Raw genomic sequence first — 19123 nt, 5'->3', positions numbered from 1 at the left:
GCCTTCAGAAGAAATAATATGTCCCAAAAACTTCACCTTTGACCTACCGAATTCAGACTTTTCCAAGTTAACTGTAATTCCAGATTCTGCAAAAATACGTAACACGCTGTTGAGGATGCGATTGTGTTGTTCCCATGAGGCTTCTGCTATCAGAATATCGTCCACATATAAGGTGATGTGACGTTTTAAGAACTCAGGTAATATGGAATTTAGCCCGCGAATGAATGCTGCTGAAGAAATGTTCAAACCAAAAGGAAGTTTCCGAAACTGATAACAAACGCCGAAACAAAGGAAAGCTGTGTATTTTCTACATTCTGGATGAAGTTCGATCCGATAAAAGCTGCATCTGAGATCAATGGAAGACAACACTTTTACACCATTAAAATTTTGAAGAAGTTCTTCCATCGTCTGCGGCCTATCTGTTTCAGGAATGATGATAGTATTAATTTGTCTCGAATCTAAGACAAGCCTGATCGATCCATTTTTTTCTCAACAACATGTAATGGATTGTTGTATGAGCTTACTGCAGGCTCAATAATGCCCTCGTCAAGCATAGATTGTATTTCTGTTCTAACATGGTCCTTATAATGTGCTGGAATTATGTATGGTCTAACACAAAATTGAAATCCCTTGATTGTTCCTGTTTTGTGAGTAAAAACTGTGGAATGTGCTTGTAAAATCTCAAAAAGTTCCTGCCTATCAGTGTCATTACAATTCTCAATTGTTTGAATTTTATTCTGAATTAACTCATTAATTTCAAATATGCCATCGATATCATCCCTGTCAGTACTTGCAGAGTGATTGTTAGTGTCTAGTTCCATAGAAAATTCCGAACTGTTGTCTAACAGGAGGTAAAGACGATTAATTTCTTCGTCATGGTTTGAGAGCCAATCTTCAAATTTCAAAGCTACTGACTTACCTTCTTTCTCTAAACTTATTTCAGCATCGTGAAAGCTTAAGACTGCTTTGTATTCATTCAAAAAGTCTACTCCCAGTATAATTTCCGTCGACAATAATGGAACAATAAGGAAGTTCATAGAGAAGCTGTGGCTTTGACAAAAGAATTATAAGTTGGTTTGTTGGCGTACATCTACACTTTTTCCAAAGATTGCACCTTGTAATTTAATCTTACGTAACGGAAGTGTGGGGCAATCGTACGATTTGTTGCACTTGCTAAAAGCTGTTTCACTAATTACTGAAATGGGACTGCCAGAGTCAAGTACTGCCGTAAATTTTACGTCATTTACTGTAATGTGAATCACAGGATATGCAATGTTGTTATGTTTTACGTCGTGTTCCTGGAGTAAGATGTCTCTAATGTCTTCCATTCTTACGTAATTACTAGCCACGGCAACTGCGTCGTCAGTTTCAAACGTACGTTTTGTGACTGCCAGCGGTATGAGTCATTGCCTATTGTCTCTCTGTTGGCGCGTGTAGTTATTGGGATTTGGAGACCTAACTTCTACAAATTCACTGTGACGAGAGGGCTCTGCTCTGTTTTAATCCCGCCAGTTCTGATGCAATTCAGGTCTGTCGTTAAGATCATATTGTCTGTCGTCATGTCGGTAGATTCCATAGTTTCTTTCTTGTCGGTCACGTGGTGGAGAATTTCTCCCTGAGTCATAACTGTGTGCTGGATCGTTGCGTTTAAAGTTATTCTGTCTCCCTTGATAATAATTATTTTGGTTCCCATATTATCTGTTTCTCTGATTGTCTCTGTGATATTACCACGGAGAGGTGATATTTCCCTGTAATTATTACTACTCTGCCAATGGTTGTCATACGGGTGGTGTCTGTTGTGGTCACGATTTACGTTGTAAGAATAGTCTTGTCGTGTCCATTTATTATTTCTGTCATTGCGGAATTGTGACAGATGTGACCTGTAATTGTTGTACTCCTGATTTCGCATTCCGTGATTGTCAGTGTCAATTTCCAGTTCTTGTAACAGTCCCTGAAAAGCTTCAATGTCGTCTTTGCAACGTCCTGCTAAAATAATATGTCGTAAATGTTCAGGCAGTTTGATTAAGCAAATGCGGATGAGTTCTGAGGGGCTGTATGGGTTTGAAAGATACTGATTCTTATGCAACATGTCTTCAAAATATTTCATAAGACTGGAAAATTCAAATTGTTCTAAACGTTTCATCATTATGATGCCATGTTTTACTCGGTCTTGTGTAGCTTGAGACCAATACGCTGAGAGGAAGGCATGATAAAATTCTCCTTCACTGTGACAATCGTGAATGACCGATCGCATTCTTACAGCTGGTTCATTCTCCAAGTAGCCACACATAAATTCTAATCTGTGTTCTAATGACCAGGTGGGAGGAAAACAATGAGAGAATTGATGGAGCCACGCTTGTGGTTGAATGTCGTTGGCAGAATTCTTAAACGTTTTGAATTTACGTGTAGTAATGAACAGCTTATAGTCAAAATCATCATGTCGGCGAGTCGCATGTCGGTCATTGTTACGTCGTGTCGGCGGTTCCATCTCAAAATTCGGTGCACATTGCCAATTTCTTTCATAACTTCCGAAATGCCCTGTGTTATTATTTTGTGGCTGTTCCGTATTTCTATGTCGCTCTTCCCGTATTGGGGCGCGAGTGTCCTCTTAAATACGTAATTCTTGTATTACCTGTGTCAGCTGATCTTGTACTTCCCGGATTTCTCTTTGGTGTTGCGTATTAATTTGATTCTGATTTTGTTTGAATTTCCTAATTTGTTCACACTCTTCTGTGTCATTAAAGACTACTGGTTTTGTGTCATTCAGATTATCATCTACCTTCGTAGATAAATTATTTAGCTGATCCGAAAGTTCAACTACTTTCTCTGATAATGAACTAATTTCCTCCATGTGTCTTTCTGAACCAATTTTCAGAGTATCTACTGTGTCCATTTATTATTTCTGTCATCGCGGAATTGTGACACATGTGACCTGTAATTGTTGTACTCCTGTTTTCGCATTCCGCGATTGTCAGTGTCAATTTCCAGTTCTTGTAACAGTCCCTGAAAAGCTTCAATGTCGTCTTTGCAACGTCCTGCTAAAATAATATGTCGTAAATGTTCAGGCAGTTTGATTAAGCAAATCCGGATGAGTTTTCTTTAGTTTTTGAAAGTTGCGTAACCAAATCGGTAGATGCAACTGAGTCAATTTTAGCTTGCAAAGTCTCATGATTTTCATGAACAATAGTTTGCAGTTCTTTTATGGCTGCTTCGTGATTCTGTAATGCATTTTCATGCCGCGAAAAAATAGGTTGAAAATGCTCACAAATTTGTGTTTTTACGTCATTACAAACTTTTTGACATTTCGATTCAATGTTATGTAACTCAGTAGTTAAATCTTCACGTGTTTGTTCAAGCTTATGTTCCACTGAGTCTAACTTTTGAAGCTTTTGTTCCATTGTGTCTAACTGTTGCTGTGTTTGCCTCTGGTGTTGTTCTATTGTGTCTAACTGTTGCTGTGTTTGTCTCTGGTGTTGTTCCATTGTGTCTAACTTCTGAAGCTTTTGCTGTGTTTGTCTCTGATTTTGTTCCATTGTGTCTAACTTTTGAAGATTTTGTCCCATTTGTTGCATTAATTGTAATAATAATGCATTAGTGTCTGGAATCTATTCCTCTACGCTTTTCGGCAGTGCATTTGCATCAGCAACATTCACATTTTGACAAGCAGAAAATGTGTCTTGACTCATTTGAGAAAACGGTGAGAACCCAAAACCTGAGTCTACAGTATTTGCAATATTGTGTTCTGTCATTCCCAATTCCTGAGGCGAGCTGTTGCCGACCGATCGATCGATAATGCTTCCCTGTTTACTACCTGTTTCACTGTCTGCACCATTATTTGATGCCCGCTCCATTTCCCTATGCATAGTTACCAAATTACTACTTTGAATATTAGTTAATTCATTACATGGTGGCGTTAACACACTGCTTTCGTCTTCACTGTCATTTCTCAGTTTACTTTGGAGCCTAGTGTTACGTTTTTCACACGCCATTATTGTCATCATAATAAATATGTAACATAATCAAATTCCTCATATAGCATCATCTCATTGATCATAAACATATCTCAACAGCATAATACACATCGTCGTCATAATAATAACATCATAACAGATCAATCACATCTCAAAATCGTCGTAGCTTTCTGAATATTGTAAAACCTACAAAAAATTCTCTGCTCGTTTCAGAAGTGTCATCTACCTCAAACGTACTTTAAAAATCGTGATCCCATACCAAATATATCATTCAAAGCTCTCATAATATCACAATGTGTCCAAACACTGAAATTTTACTGTGATGAACAATCTGGACTGTCTTTATGGACTGTGAGAAAATTTTAGCTTTTGACCAACATTGTATAAATAAGTGTGTGCATTTGATATCTTTGTTATTGTAATTATGAAAAAATTTTTCAAATCATTATTGGCCACTGCCCAAAACAATTTGAGCATGGGGGCTATGTAAGTAGGCTGTTTATGTTTTCTTTATGTAAGTAGGCTCTTTATGTTTTCTTATTGGCAACGTTACGTAGCGCTCTATATGAAAATCACTGGCTGTGCTGTGTGCAGTCTGTGGCTAGTTTGCATTGTTGTCTGCCATTGTAGTGTTGGGCAGCGGCAGCTGGATGTGAACAGCGCGTAGCGTTGCGCAGTTGGAGGTGAGCCGCCAGCAGTGGTGGATGTGGGAAATGAGATGGCGGATTTTTTAGTACAGAATGTATATTATGAACTGCTATGTATATTATGCTTTTTCAACACAATTAAGGTAAATACATTGTTTGTTCTCTATTATCATCTTTCAATTGCTAACTATGCCTATCAGTAGTTAGTGCCTTTTGTAGTTTGAATCTTTTATTTACCTGGCAATAGTGGCGCTCGCTGTATTGCAGTAGTTCGAGTAACGAAGATTTTTGTGAGGTGAGTGATTTCTGAAAGGTATAGTTTAATGTTTGTCTGGGCCATTCTTTTGTAGGGATTTTTGATAGATTGCGTTGCGCTAAAATTATTGTGTGTATATGAAACGTCCCCTTAGAACAATTATACACGATTGTGCTTAAACTGACACACAATAATTTTAGCGCAACGCAATCTGACTATCAAAAATCCCTACAGAAGAATGGCCCAGACAAACATTAAACTATACCTTTCACAAATCACTTACCTCACAAAAATCACCGCCTCCTCGCTAGCTGACTAGAGAGGCTGACAGCCTGTCTAAGCTGATCAGCCTGTAGCTCCCATCATTGTCACGAAATTGCACCCCAAACGTCAATTACATATGGAACAGATTACAATGAAGGGTATAATACATGCTAAGCATCGCTGTAAATAATAAACTATATAAAGAAACCTTCCTCGTTAATTATTCTATCTGTTAGTGAAACCCATATCAAAATGTTCCTTGGATTAGCTATACCATACAGATAGAAAACTGTACGGGGGGAATTTAATTTATAACATATAGGGTAAGATGCGGTAAATTGATCATTGAATGTTCTTTGCCCTGCTACTGCCAGGCAATAAGTGGTCACATTAGTTCTAATGCACATTATCATTGTTGTCAGTGATTCTGACAGAAGAAATTTGTTCACTACTTCATAATAAAACCTTTTTTGTGATTTTCGTCCTGTGGGTGTAAGGTAAGTCATTTGTTATTCTTCATACCTCGCTTAAATGTAGAGTAATAGTTTTCTACAGTGTTAACTTTTAAACAACACCTTAATCACTTTTCCCAACAGTTCATTACTGATTTCTTTACCGCAATAAGAGACAGTTCTTTACATATATATCACATGAAGTACTAGGGCTTGACTTCGAAATTCTTTTACATACGAAGAAATCATCCGTCACTATGTCCATTTTTACATTGTTCAGTCAACTAACTAATCTATATAAAACCATCTCTGTTCTCTCATACATGACCTAATACAAAAGTCCGATTGTAAATGATCTGTTCCAGCCACATGGTATTCTTTCAGATACTAGAGCATCAATATAACCAGAAAATACATCTATAAATCGGAGCAAGAAACGTGGGATCCTGTTACGATGGAAAATGCTACAGGCGGCAACGAAAGATGACTTATTCTCCAACAGTAAACGAATTTCGTGTTCGACGTAATAAGCTGAAAAGAAGAGTTATAGGAAAAACAGAGATGCAGTTGGTGGCAAAAAGTTTATGGGAAGCTTATAAAGTATGTTTAACTTCTTCTGCAGGAGCAAAGCAATTTCATGTTCGACGTAATACGCTGAAAAGAAGAGTTATAGAGAAAAACAGAGGAGCAGTAGAAGGTAAACCGTTTATACATTCAACAAAGAACAAGAAATCTTTTATTATGTTTCCGAAATGAAAAAAAAGGATTTTATTGACTTGCGCTAAACGATCCATGGATCCAGTTGGCAGGATGAAACAAAATATCACAGCGTATTACCAAACAGTAGGAGGTAGCAGATAAAGACAATATCTTAATATTAGTTTTAGGAAGCGTACCTCAAGCTTTTAGGAAGGTCAATGTAGGCGAGTTATTAGTGCCCTTACATTAGTTCACGAAATCAATTTCATCCATCTCAAAATATTAATAATGTGGATGAAACAGTGGACAGTTGAGTCCAAGAATAGCAAAATGTTGGCACTTAAAGGAAGAAGCGAAGCCGGTGGCGTTACTTCGGTCGAATGAAGGCTGTTGTCCACTACTGGAGTATATATGTCCGCAACGGACACTTTTCTCCATTTAATTGAAAGAAACTGGCCACTACGTAACGCTCCAGGAAAATGTGTATAAGATTTATTCAATATATAGTTTTTTACTTTTCAATATTCAGTGTTATAAATTATAATATGTAAATCCAAAATATGTAAGTGGCAACTTCTATTAATAAGAAAATTGTTTCCTTCAGAGAGGCCACATTACTTCACCTTCCCCTACAGATATGTCTTTCTCTGTCACTGTGTCCTATGTGGAACCATCAAAGACCTTGAGTTTGCTTTCAGGGATCCTAATGGGCATCGCAAATACAATTTGCGTGACACCCGGTGTCATATCAGCTGCTATGGTGGGATACCTAACGTACAAAAACGTAAGTATTAAACGTAATATATTTTTACAGTTTCAGATAACTAAATCTCCAGAGGTTACACTATTTTCGCGCCTAGTCATACAGTTACGCAAGTCCGCTGCAATTACTTATTGATTTTTACGGTTGGAGCATGTGACTGAAGGTTTCGACTAAAAGAAGAACACAATCTCCTCTGAATTCGCTTTTCGTAAAGGAGCTGATATATTCTATCCAATCACATTAACGTGACCACCGGTCAAAAGCCTGAATAACCACATTTTGCTGTGCGAACCGCTGCGAGACGTACATGAAGAGAATCACTGGGGTTCTGGAAGGTCCCTACAGGGACGTGGAGCCATGTCGACTCCAGTGCCGGTCTCCTCCGCTAGGTTTCTCGGTTGAGGCGGTCCCATAGATTATCGATTAGGTTTAAGTCCGATAGTTTACTGGCCAGGGGAATACGGCAAACATCCTGATGCTCTCCGAATCACGCTCATACATTGCGAGCTGTATGACATGTTGCGTTGTCCTACTGATAGGTGCTACCGTACTGAGGAAAAACAAACTGCATGTAAGAGTGGACATGATCCCAAGGACAGATGCTGATTTGGGTTGATCCACTGTGTCTTCCATTATGACGAGAGTACTCAGGGAATGTCACGAAACATTGTTCAAGCCATAACGCTCCCTCCCGTAACCTGAACCCTTCCGACCATTGTTGCAGGGTGCTTGTTTCCAGACGTTTCATCCCGTTCTGGCCAGCGGCCATCTTTCTCTAGAAAGTGGACGTCCATTCGCAGTATTGGCTCATGAACAGCAGTCAGCATCTGCTGCCTGCTATGGCCCGTGGAGAATAGCGCTGTTGTACCATGAACGTTATACATTATTCACAGCGGCACCGGACAGTTTACAAACTTAGCCGTTTCTGAAATGCTTTCACCTTGCACTTAACAGCCAATGATCGTGCCGTTTTGGACGTCAGATAAATCGCTCCGTTTCCGCATTGCGAATACGACTGCACAGCTTTCCGCCTCTTTTTTTTCCTTTATTGAATTTCGATTCCCCCGGAAGGGGGCGGGCTGGCAGCAGCTTAGTACGCTGCTCTGCAGCCTACAGACGTTTTAAAACGTAAGAAGAAGATAAGAAACAATAAAAGCAGGCGATAAAACGGTGACTTAAATTTTAAAACGGCGCAAAATTGTGGAAAGTTAAAACATAAAGCAAAGGGTTGCCAATGCTAATAAAATACACAGGAAGCAGACAGGTAACATAGGAGAGAGACAATTAAAAAACATGACGACGGTCTGGTTTCTGTTCGCAAGAGATATAAAAGTCACACCCAGCGACAGTATGATTTCCGTTCGCAACACTTCGGAAAAGACACACAACACTGAACACTCACTGTAAACACTGCACTAAAATGTCGGCACAAAGATGACACACCATAGCCAAGGGCAGATGGTAGGGGGGGGGGGGCACCTGGACAGATGAGGGGGAAAACAAGGAGGGAGGAGAGGAAAAACGAAAGGGGGAGAACCAAAGGAGGGAGAGGAATCATAAGGGGGGGGGAGGGGCAGGGCAGACGTGAGAGGGAATGGAAAAAGGCAAAGGAGGGAAATGCAAAAGGATTTTCCGCGTCCAGCAGGCATGCTTTATATACCTTCCACAGCTAGTGCTGCCACCTGTCGTTTGTGTTTTTCGCACTTGCCGTCGATAGACAGAGGTCACATTAATGTGACAGGACTGCGTGGACATTCGAGTTTCCGCAGTTACAGAGGTACAATTACTTGAAGATTCCCACTGAAGAAACAATTCAGTACCGACCAAGAGCACATAAAAGACTTAATACTTCCTCTAACTATGAAGACACGACTCAAGCCGAGACGTGTACGTGGTCACTCGTGTGACGTCAAATAACAAAGAAAGAGGCGCCAGTTAATTAAAACCAGATTTATATTCTTACGGAAAATTTATACCTTCTGCATAACCAAAATTCTGGAGTACTTTATTTTTAAATATTATAGCTTTGCGTAAAGATTTCCCACTCAAAGAAAAACCGGAGAGTATAAAGAACTATACTCAAAATCCTACACATACGGCACAGCAAGCTCCTGGAATCATGAGAGAACTCAGCAACTTTTCTAGAACGGAAGCTCCTTTTCACTGAAATTTGAACGGCCCCTTCTTCCTCAAAAAGGTAACTTGCGTCGGTCACGGCTGAGGCAGGATGGGAAACCTACGAAGAACGAATGCATTATCTGGTTTCTATATCCACCAGGTAGAATTTGGACACTGGCTGACCAAGCAGTAGGTACGGTAGCTACACTATGTGATCAAAAGTATTCGGACACCTGGCTGAAAATAACTTACAAGTTCGTGGCGCCCTCCATCGGTAATGCTGGAATTCAGTATGGTGTTGGCCCACCCTTCGCCCTGATGACAGCTTACAATCTCGCAGGCATACATTCAGTCAGGTGCTGGAAGATTTCTTGGGGAATGGCAGTCCACTGTTCACGGAATGCTGCGCTGAGGAGAGATATCGATGTCGGTCGGTGAGGCCTGACACGAAGTCGGCTTTCCAAAACATCCCAAAGGTGTTCTATAGGATTCAGGTCAGGATTCTGTGCAGGCCAGTCCATTACAGGGATGTTATTGTCGAGTAACCACTCCGCCACAAGCCGTGCATTATAAACAGGTGCTCGAACGTGTTGAAAGATGCAGTCCGCATCCCCGAATTGCTCTTCAACAGTGAGAAGCAAGAAGGTCCTTAAAACATCAAAGTAGGCCTGTGCTGTGATAGTGCCACGCAAAACAACAAGGGGTGCAAGACCCCTCATGAAAAACACGACCACACCACAATACCACGTCCTCCGAATTTTACTGTTGGCACTACACACGCTGGCGGATGACGTTCACCGGGCATTGACCATACCACACCCTGCCATCGGATCGCCACATTGTGTACCGTGATGTGTCACTTCATACAACGTTTTTCACTTTTAAATTGTCCAAAGTTAACTCTCCTTACACCAAGCGAGTCGTCATTTGGCATTACCGGCGTGATTTGTGGATCAGAGCAGCCGCTCGACCATGAAATCCAAGTTTTCTCACCTGTCGCCTGTCATAGTACTTGCAGTGGATCCTGATGCAGTTTGGAATTCCTGTGTGATGGTCCGGCTAGATGTCTGCCTATTACACATTATGGCCCTCTTCAACTCTCGGTGGTCTCTCTCAATCAACAGACGAGGTCGGCCTGTACGCTTTTGTGCTGTACGTGTCCCTTCACGTTTCCATTTCACTATCACATCGGAAACAGTGGACCTAGGGATGTTTAGGAGTGTGGAGATCTCGCTTACAGACGTATGACACAAGTGACATCCAATCATCTGACCACGTTTGAAGTCAGTGAGTTCTGCAGAGCGCCCCATTCTGCTCTCTCACGATGTCTTAATGACTATACTGAGGTCGCTGATACGGAGTACCTAGCAGTAGGTGGCAGCACAATGCACCTAATATGAAAAACGTATGTTTTTGGGGGTGTCCGGATACTTTTGATCACATACTGTATTTTACGACGAACTTTTCCTCTGACGGAACACTGTGAAAATCCTGGTACTTTTACGGGACATCTTTTTTATTTTGAAGGTTAGTATTTTTTAAAAAGAATTAGAAACTTGTTTTATCCACTGAATACTTCATTTTTAAAACCTGACTAATAACACACTAATAATAATAAAATTCACAAAATAATTAGTGTCGTCAGAATGTCTAAATAAAAGCAATAATATTAATAGTTTGTCGCGGAGAGCATATTCACTTGCCAGGGAACACCAGTGTTCTGCGGAACACAGTTTGGGAAACGCTTTCTAAAGTAATGGCATGTTGGCCACCACCCTGCTACCACAACCTGTTCTGTAATTTGTTAACTATGCCTGTTTCCGTTAAAGTGTTAGTGTTTTACTAATAGTTGTCTGCCGTGAATATTTGGCTGCAACCGTACTTTTGTGAGGGCTATTCTCGGCCTTCATAGAGAGAGAGATCCTCGTCCTTATACAGGATGTTACGGTGCTATTCCTTCGAATTAACACAGGAGTTAGTCATGGTACATATGGTCCCTGGCGGCTATTTCTGATGCTAGGGACGATTTACACAGAAGGCAGTTTAGCATACGAATTACAGCATTGGCATTCACATTAGCTGCTACAACGCGCGACCACTGGCCTGTATGCACGCAGTTCATCGTCGGATCATTGACCGTCGTGGCCGTTCGAAGATTCGTGGCATGTCCGCAATGGTACCAGCAGTGACGGCGATTCTAGATGCGAGGCATGTTTTCATAATGATTTCTTACACCAGCTGCTTAATATGCCCCCAGAGGAATAAATCCAGACACGTGAGGTCACGTGACCTTTGGTGGCCAGACCACAGGGCCATCTCAGCCGTTCCATCGATTACCGAAGATGGCTGTCAGGTGATTCCTCACAGCAGTGCTGAAATGGGCTTCTACCCCATCGTACTGGAAGTACAACCTTTGCCCAACATTCAGAGGTACATCCTCCAGCAGTTCTGACGACACATGGTTCATGAAGATTCGATATCTCCACAGGGGGTACATCCTCTAGCAGTTCTGACACGGCATGTTCCACGAAGATGCGATATCGCCGTCCGTTCAGGCGGAATGAAAGACTATATGGTGTAATCAAACTGTCACCGAGAATGTCGGCCTCGGCAATAAACCCGATTCGCTGCTGATAAGCAGGAGGTGGAGTACCTAGTGTCAGCAACAACGACACAACAGCTTACGTCAGTACCACTGTCAAAATGTTCCCTAACATTACAAGCTGACTTTGGAGACCGTATGTTGAGCCTAAACATTATAACCACCTGCTTAATAGCTCGTTTCTCCGTCTTTGCAAAGAAATACGTCACTGATTCTGCGTATCACGGATCAGGTGGCTTGTTGGTATGTTTGTGAAAGTATGTAGCATTAGATGTCTACGCACAGGTCATGTAATTCACGTAAATAACGGTCCGCTGATTTGCGTACGCTGTGTTGGCGCCCGATAGCCATCCAGATGGGTTCCATAGAGTTTACATCAGGCGAATTTGGTCGCCGAGACATCAACGTGAGTTGACTATAATGCTCCTCAAACCACTGTAGCACAGTTCTGGCTCCGATACACGGACAGTTATACTACTGAAAGATGACATAGCTGTCGGGCATGAATGGATGAGGGCGGTTCGGAGCTGTCAGCGTGTCTCCGAATATTACCACAGGTCCCTTCCAAGCGCAGGAGTAAGTCTCGCACAGCATAATACTGTTCCTCCCAGCCTGCGTCCGAAGCACGCTGCACTTTTCGAGCCTCCGTTCACCTCGATGACGGCGTTTGTACAGATGGCCATAGACCTACAATAGCAAGAATGTGGTTCACCTAAGAGACGACACGTTTCTATTGATAGGCGGTCGAATCCCGATGGTCCTGTGCCCATTCAAACCGTAGCTGTCGATGTCACTGGATCAACATGTGAACACTGAAACGCGTACGTTTCATAGGCAGCGATGGCGAGCCGCAGAATCTCTGACCAGAGAGCATGTAGTCAGCTCAGTTGCGAGTGAGTAATAGCGCGCGAGAGTTCAGTTGTTGCGGGTTGGCAGTTGCATGTAGCGAGTCGGTAGATGCAGCAGTGGTACGTAGCGAGTCGCGAGAGCATGTAGTACAGTTGCGAGTTAGCTGTTGTGTGTGAGGAGTCGGCGGGCGTCGACATGGAACTCTGGTCGGGATTCAGGACGAGGTATATTTTTTAAATAAGGTAATGAAGCAGCTTTGCGCTCAGCTAATAATGTATTGTAAGGGATCTTAAGTGTAATTAATTTGTTCAAGAATCGCCCCAATAATAATTTCGTTTTGAAACCAACCACATTTTTTTACAAAGAATCCCTTTTTTGAAATAATATTTTCCTTGCATTTCCTTAAAGAAAAGTTTCCCTTAAATTAAAAAAAAATATATTTGCGATGCATTTCCTCCAAGCTATGGCGAAAAATAAGAGCAGATGCAGTATTACTGAGGGAAGAATTTGAGTTTAATCAGGGCCTAAAGATCGACATTTCGGTCTATTTGTGTTTTCATTGTCACAGATTTCATTCATTTTTTGAATTGACTTACATTTTTGTGGGGAGCTTACACATGGGTCAGATTGCTAGTTCTCATTTAATTGTCATTGTCAATAAATTATTTTATTTGCTGGGAGGTTACACTAGGTTCTATTCTTGTTAACATTCAAATTATTGTCATTCAAAATTTTTGTGGGGAGGTTACAACACGTAGGGGTGGTTTGCTGCATAGCCCCATGTTCAACAACATCCGATGAACGGTGTGCTCCGAAACGCTTAAGTATGCACCAGCATTGTGTGCCGCAGCTCACCACCTACGCTGCTTTGCAGAGCAGACATGTCTCCGATCCCCGCGTTCTGTAAAGAGTCGTGGACGTCCAACAATTCAGCGCCTAGTGGTAGTTTCACTGTCCCACCTCTTTCCGTAGCTGCTCACGACAGTAGCACGTGAACATTCGATCAGCTTCGCCGTTTTCGACATACTCGTTCACAGGCTCTGCGCAGTAATAATCTGCTCTTTGTCAAAGTCACTTATCTCTATGGATTTCCCCATTCGCAGCCCATATCTTCGCTAAGGTGACTCTCCGTACGTGTCTGCTCAGCTTACATACTTTTGTTACCGCGTCAGGTGCCCGCAACACCATCAGGTGGCGTGCAACGTCGCGGTGGGTAGTGGTCATAATGTTTTGACTTATCAGTGCTTTGTTTTGTGTCCTCTATCTCCTGTATCAATTTGAACACATAGTTCCGTAACACTCTGCATGTGAATATTTTAAATATCAACATTTTCTTCGTATTATGCAATTCTGTCCACTTCCCCAGTACCTTAATAAACCGGTTTAGAAAGCATAATTAACCATAACTAATTTATATGTAGACAGGACACATAGGAGAGACACACTGCCCACTCAAGCAAACATTTCTACAACATCTACAGAGCAAACCAACCTCCTTTTATTTTAACCTCTCTTTTACTCATTTTTACTGTTTTACCTCTCTTTCAGAGAGTGAGAACTGATACCTGTCTGATCGGGTATTGGTAGGAACAGAAATTTTATGGGTAGTGGGGGTGTCAATACATTGATGACAATATTGTTCCTCAGCAGTTTATGTTAAGATCAACAGGTACTATGCAGTTGAAAAAGTTCGTACTACAATATTGGCCATTAAAATTGCTACACCAAGAAGAAATGCAGATGATAAACGGGTATCCGTTGGACAAATATATTATACTAGAACTGACATGTAATTACTATTTCACGCAGTTTGGGTGCATAGATCCTGAGAAATCAGTACCCAGAACAACCACCTCTGGCCGTAATAACGGTCTTGATACGCCTGGGCATTGAGTCAAACAGAGCTTGGATGGCGTGTACAGGTACAGCTGCCCATGCACCTTCAACACGACACCACAGTTCATCAAGAGTAGTGACTGGCGTATTGTGACGAGCCAGTTGCTCGGCCACCATTGACCAGACGTTTTCGGTTGGTGAGAGATCTGGAGAATGTGCTGGCCAGGACAGCAGTCGAACATTTTCTGTATCCAGAAAGGACCGTACACGACCTGCAACATGCAGTCGTCCATTATCCTGCTGAAATGTAGAGTTTCGCAGGGATAGAGTGAAGGGTAGAGCCACGGGTCGTAACACATCTGAAATGTAACGTCCACTGTTCAAAGTGCCGTCAATGCAAACAAGAGGTGACCGAGACGTGTAACTAATGGCACTCCATACCATCACGCCGGATGATACGCCAATATGGCGATTGCGAATACACGCTTCCAATGTGAGTCCACCGCGATGTCGCCAAACACGGAAGTGACCATCATGATGTTGTAAACAGAACCTGGATTCATCCGAAAAAATGACGTTTTGCCATTGGTGCACCCGGGTTCATCGCTGAATACACCATCGCAGGCGCTCCTGTCTGTGATGCAGCGTCAAGGGTAACCGCAGCCATGGTCTCCGAGCTGATAGTCCATGCTGCTGCAAACGTCGTCGAACTGTTCGTGCAGACAGTTGTTGTCTTGCAAACGTCCCAATCTGTTGACTCAGGGATGGAGACGTGGCTGCACTATCCGTTACAGCCATGCGGATAAGATGCCTGTCATGACTGCTAGTGATACGAGGCCGTTGGTATCCAACATGGCGTTCCGTATTACCCTCCTGAACCCACCGGTTCCATATTCTGCTAACAGTCATTGGATCTCGACCAACGCGAGCAGCAATGTCGCGATAGGATAAACCGCAATCGCGATAGGCTACAATCGTATCTTTATCAAAGTCGGAAACGTGATGGTACGCATTTCTCCTCATCACACGAGGCATCATAACAACGTTTCACCAGGCAACGCCGGTCAACTGCTGTTTGTGTATGAGAAATCGATGGGAAACTTTCCTCATGTCAGCACGTTGTAGGTGTCGCCACTGGCGCGAACCTTGTGTGAATGCTCTGAAAGTCTAATCATTTGCATATCACAGCATCTTCTTCCTGTCGGTTAAATTTCGCGTCTGTAGCACGTCATCTCCGTGGTGTATCAATTTTAATGGCCAGTAATGTATATGTGTTAGGACTTCATATGAGATTTGGTAGTTCGGACAGATATCAATAACAGCAAACCATTGTGCTGAGTGTTAGGAAAATAGTGCATGAGCAGTTCACTGAGATTACTGAAAAGCAGATAGGCCGCAAAAGAGATATGCTAGAGAGGAACAATATCAGTTTCCTCCACGGACGACAGCACTGGGGCCGCCGGTGTTTTGTAGGGAATGGAAGGGTTGGAGGAAGGTATCCCGAGTGTGGTGCAAGGAAATATTTGCTAGACTCTTGCAACGGATGTTTTCGACACAATGTTGTACGTCCTCTGCTTGCTTCCATCGAAAAATGAGAAAAGCGTATTTGGAAGATAATACAGGTGCCAAGGGACGTCTGGTGGCTGGATATTCTGAATGGCTTGGTTAGTGAAACGGATATCTTCAACACTGGATGAAGATCGGGGGCAGTCATTGGTACTGAATAGCTTATTATTTGCATGTACGGGGATGCTGAACCCGAATTTGGGGAAGCGGTTCCGATTTTCATTTGTGGGAGTAGTTTGTGTGTAGCTGCTTGCAGAAGATGCATGTTGGTGGGGATTTAGATTCTTCCTGAAGATGATGTTACTTGAAGTGATGGTGAGTAGGAGAAATTTGAGATTTCAGTTCAGTGGCCAATACATACAAGGAAATTCGGAAAATTATGGGGAATCAGAGACTGTTGCACTGTCTTTTCGAAAGAGAACATGGAAATGACGACAGGAAAAAGTTACTAGAAATTCGTGCGCCTGTAAAAATATCGATGCGCGAAGATTACAACAACTATCACCGTCACAGCTTAGCAGAAAATCTTGCCGAAAACTCGATAAAATTCTGGTCCTGCAAAAAATCGCTAAGCAGGTCTAAAGCTTCTGTTCAGTTATTCGTTGAGCAGTCTGCTGTGCCAGTAGAAGATAACAAAACGAAAGCCGAAATTTCGAATTTCGCCTTTAAGATGTCGTTCACGCAGGAGAATCGTAGAAACATACCATTGTTTGGCTATCGCCTAGTCTCCCGTATGGGAAACATAGAGGAATAACTACCGCTGGCGTAAGAAACAACTGACGGAATTAAAAGAAAAACTGCCAGGTCAGGATGGAATCTCAATTCGGATTTACGAAGAGTACTCTACGGTGATAGCCCATTACTTAATTTGCATTTATGTTGAATCGCTTGCTCAGCGCAGAGTAAAGTGACTGGGAAAAAAAAGCCCAGGCGACTCCTGTTCATGAGAAGGATAAAAGAACAGACCCGGAAAATAAAGACCAATATCAGTTTTCTGCAGAACTCTTTAACATAATCTGAGTTCGAATATAATACATTTCCTTGAGAGGGAAATCCTTCTGCTAGCGAATCAGCTTTGTTTCACAAAGTATCGCTCGTGCGAAACTAAGCTTCCTCTTCAGAATGAGATTTTCACTCTGCAGCGGAGTGTGCGCTGATATGAAACTTCCTGGCAGATTAAAACTGTGTGCCGGACCGACACTCGAACTCGGGACCTCTGCCTTTCGCGGGCAAGTGCTCTACGATCTGAGCTACCGAAGCACGGCTCACGCCCGGTCCTCACAGCTGTACTTCTGCCAGTATCTCGTCTCCTACCTTCCAAACTTTACAGAAGCTCTCCTGCGAACCTTGCAGAACTAGCACTCCTCAAAGAAAGGATACTGCGGAGACATGGCTTAGCCACAGCCTGGGGGATGGTCCCGAGTTCGAGTCTCGGTCGGGCACACAGTTTTAATAAGCTTCCTCTTTTCTGACATGATATACAGCGAACCCTCGGTGAAGGTCTGCAGACAGGTTTCAGATTCCCATATTTACGAAAGCATTTGACACAGTGACCGCTGTGGACTTTCAACGAAGGTACGAGCATACAGTATAGGTTTCCACATAAATGAGTGGCTCCAGGACTTCTTACGTAACAGAAACCAGTACGTTGTCCTCAACGGCGGCTGTTCATCAGAGATAAAGGTATCGTTGGGAGTGTCCCAGTGAAGTGTGATAGGATAGCTGTTGTTCTCTATAAACGTAAATGTGCCGGCAGGCAGGGGAGCAGCAATCTACGCCTGTTTGCTGATGATGCTGTGGTGTACGGTAAGGTGTCGAAGTTGAGTGACTGTAGAAGTATACAGGATGTCATACATTTGTGGGTGGTGTGATGAATGGTACCTTGCTCTAAATGTAGATAAGCAGGAAAAATAATCTCGTTATGTTCGATCACAGTATTAGTATTGTGCTGCTTGACACATTCAAGTCGCTTAATTATCTGGTCCTAACTTTGCAAAGCTATATGAAACGGAACTTGCACGTACGGACTGTACAGTGGAAGAGTCCGCCCCCGGTAGCTGAGTGGTCAGTGTGACAGAATGCCAATCCTAAGGGCCCGGGTTCGATTCCCGGCTGGGTCGGAGATTTTCTCCGGTCAGGGACTGTGTGTTGCGTTGTCCTAATCACCATCATTTCATCCTCATCGACGCGCAAGTCGCCGAAGTGGCGTCAAATCGAAAGACTTGCAGCAGGCGAACGTTCTGCCTGACGGGAGGCCCTAGTCACTACGGAAGAGGATGGTCGACTTCGGTCTATTGGGACAATTTTAGGGAAATGTGGTTCATCCGTAAATGAGAGCGCATATAGGACGCTAGTGCGGCCCATTTTTTAGTGTTGCTTGAGTGTTTGGGATCGGAATCAGGTCGGATGGAAAGAAGAACATAGAAGCAATTCAGAGGCGGGCTACTAGATTTATTACCGGTAGGTTCGAACAACACGGAAATATTAAGGAGATGCTTCAAGTACTCAAATGGGAATCCATGATGGGAAGGCGACGCTCTTAAGAAACGCTGTTCGGAAAATTTTGAGATCCAGCGTTTTAAGCTGACTGCAGAACGATTCTACTGATGTGAACGTACACTTCGCCTAAGGACCACGAAAACAAAATAGAAGAAATTAGAGCTCGTAGGGAGGCGTATAGATATTCTTTTTCCCTCCGCTCTGTTTGCGAACAGAACAGGAACTGATTGGTAGTGGTACAGGTTTGCCACGCACCGTACGGTGACTTTCGTAGTAATATATATATATATATATATATATATATATACAGGGTGTTTCAAAAATGACCGGTATATTTGAAACGGCAATAAAAACTAAACGAGCAGCGATAGAAATACACCGTTTGTTGCAATATGCTTGGGACAACAGTACATTTTCAGGCGGACAAACTTTCAAAATTACAGTAGTTACAATTTTCAACAACAGATGGCGCTGCAAGTGATGTGAAAGATATAGAAGACAACGCAGTCTGTGGGTGCGCCATTCTGTACGTCGTCTTTCTGCTGTAAGCGTATGCTGTTCACAACATGCAAGTGTGCTGTAGACAACATGGTTTATTCCT

General features: G+C 42.6%; 1 protein-coding gene across 1 annotated transcript in view; it reads left to right on the top strand.

Moving 5' to 3' along the window:
* The window catches only part of LOC126163129 (sialin-like), a 191858-nt gene that overhangs the window by 155098 nt on the left and 17637 nt on the right, over positions 1–19123 (top strand). Inside the window, exon 9 of the mRNA XM_049920056.1 lies at positions 6988–7073. Within this exon, the coding sequence (XP_049776013.1) occupies positions 6988–7073 (86 nt within the window). The remainder of the gene's footprint in view (positions 1–6987; positions 7074–19123) is intronic.

This window comes from Schistocerca cancellata, chromosome 2 (genome assembly GCF_023864275.1).
Source record: "Schistocerca cancellata isolate TAMUIC-IGC-003103 chromosome 2, iqSchCanc2.1, whole genome shotgun sequence".
NCBI classification, from domain to species: domain Eukaryota; kingdom Metazoa; phylum Arthropoda; class Insecta; order Orthoptera; family Acrididae; genus Schistocerca; species Schistocerca cancellata.
Note: the sequence above shows the minus strand (reverse complement) of the source record. Positions and strands in the feature narration are given on the sequence as shown.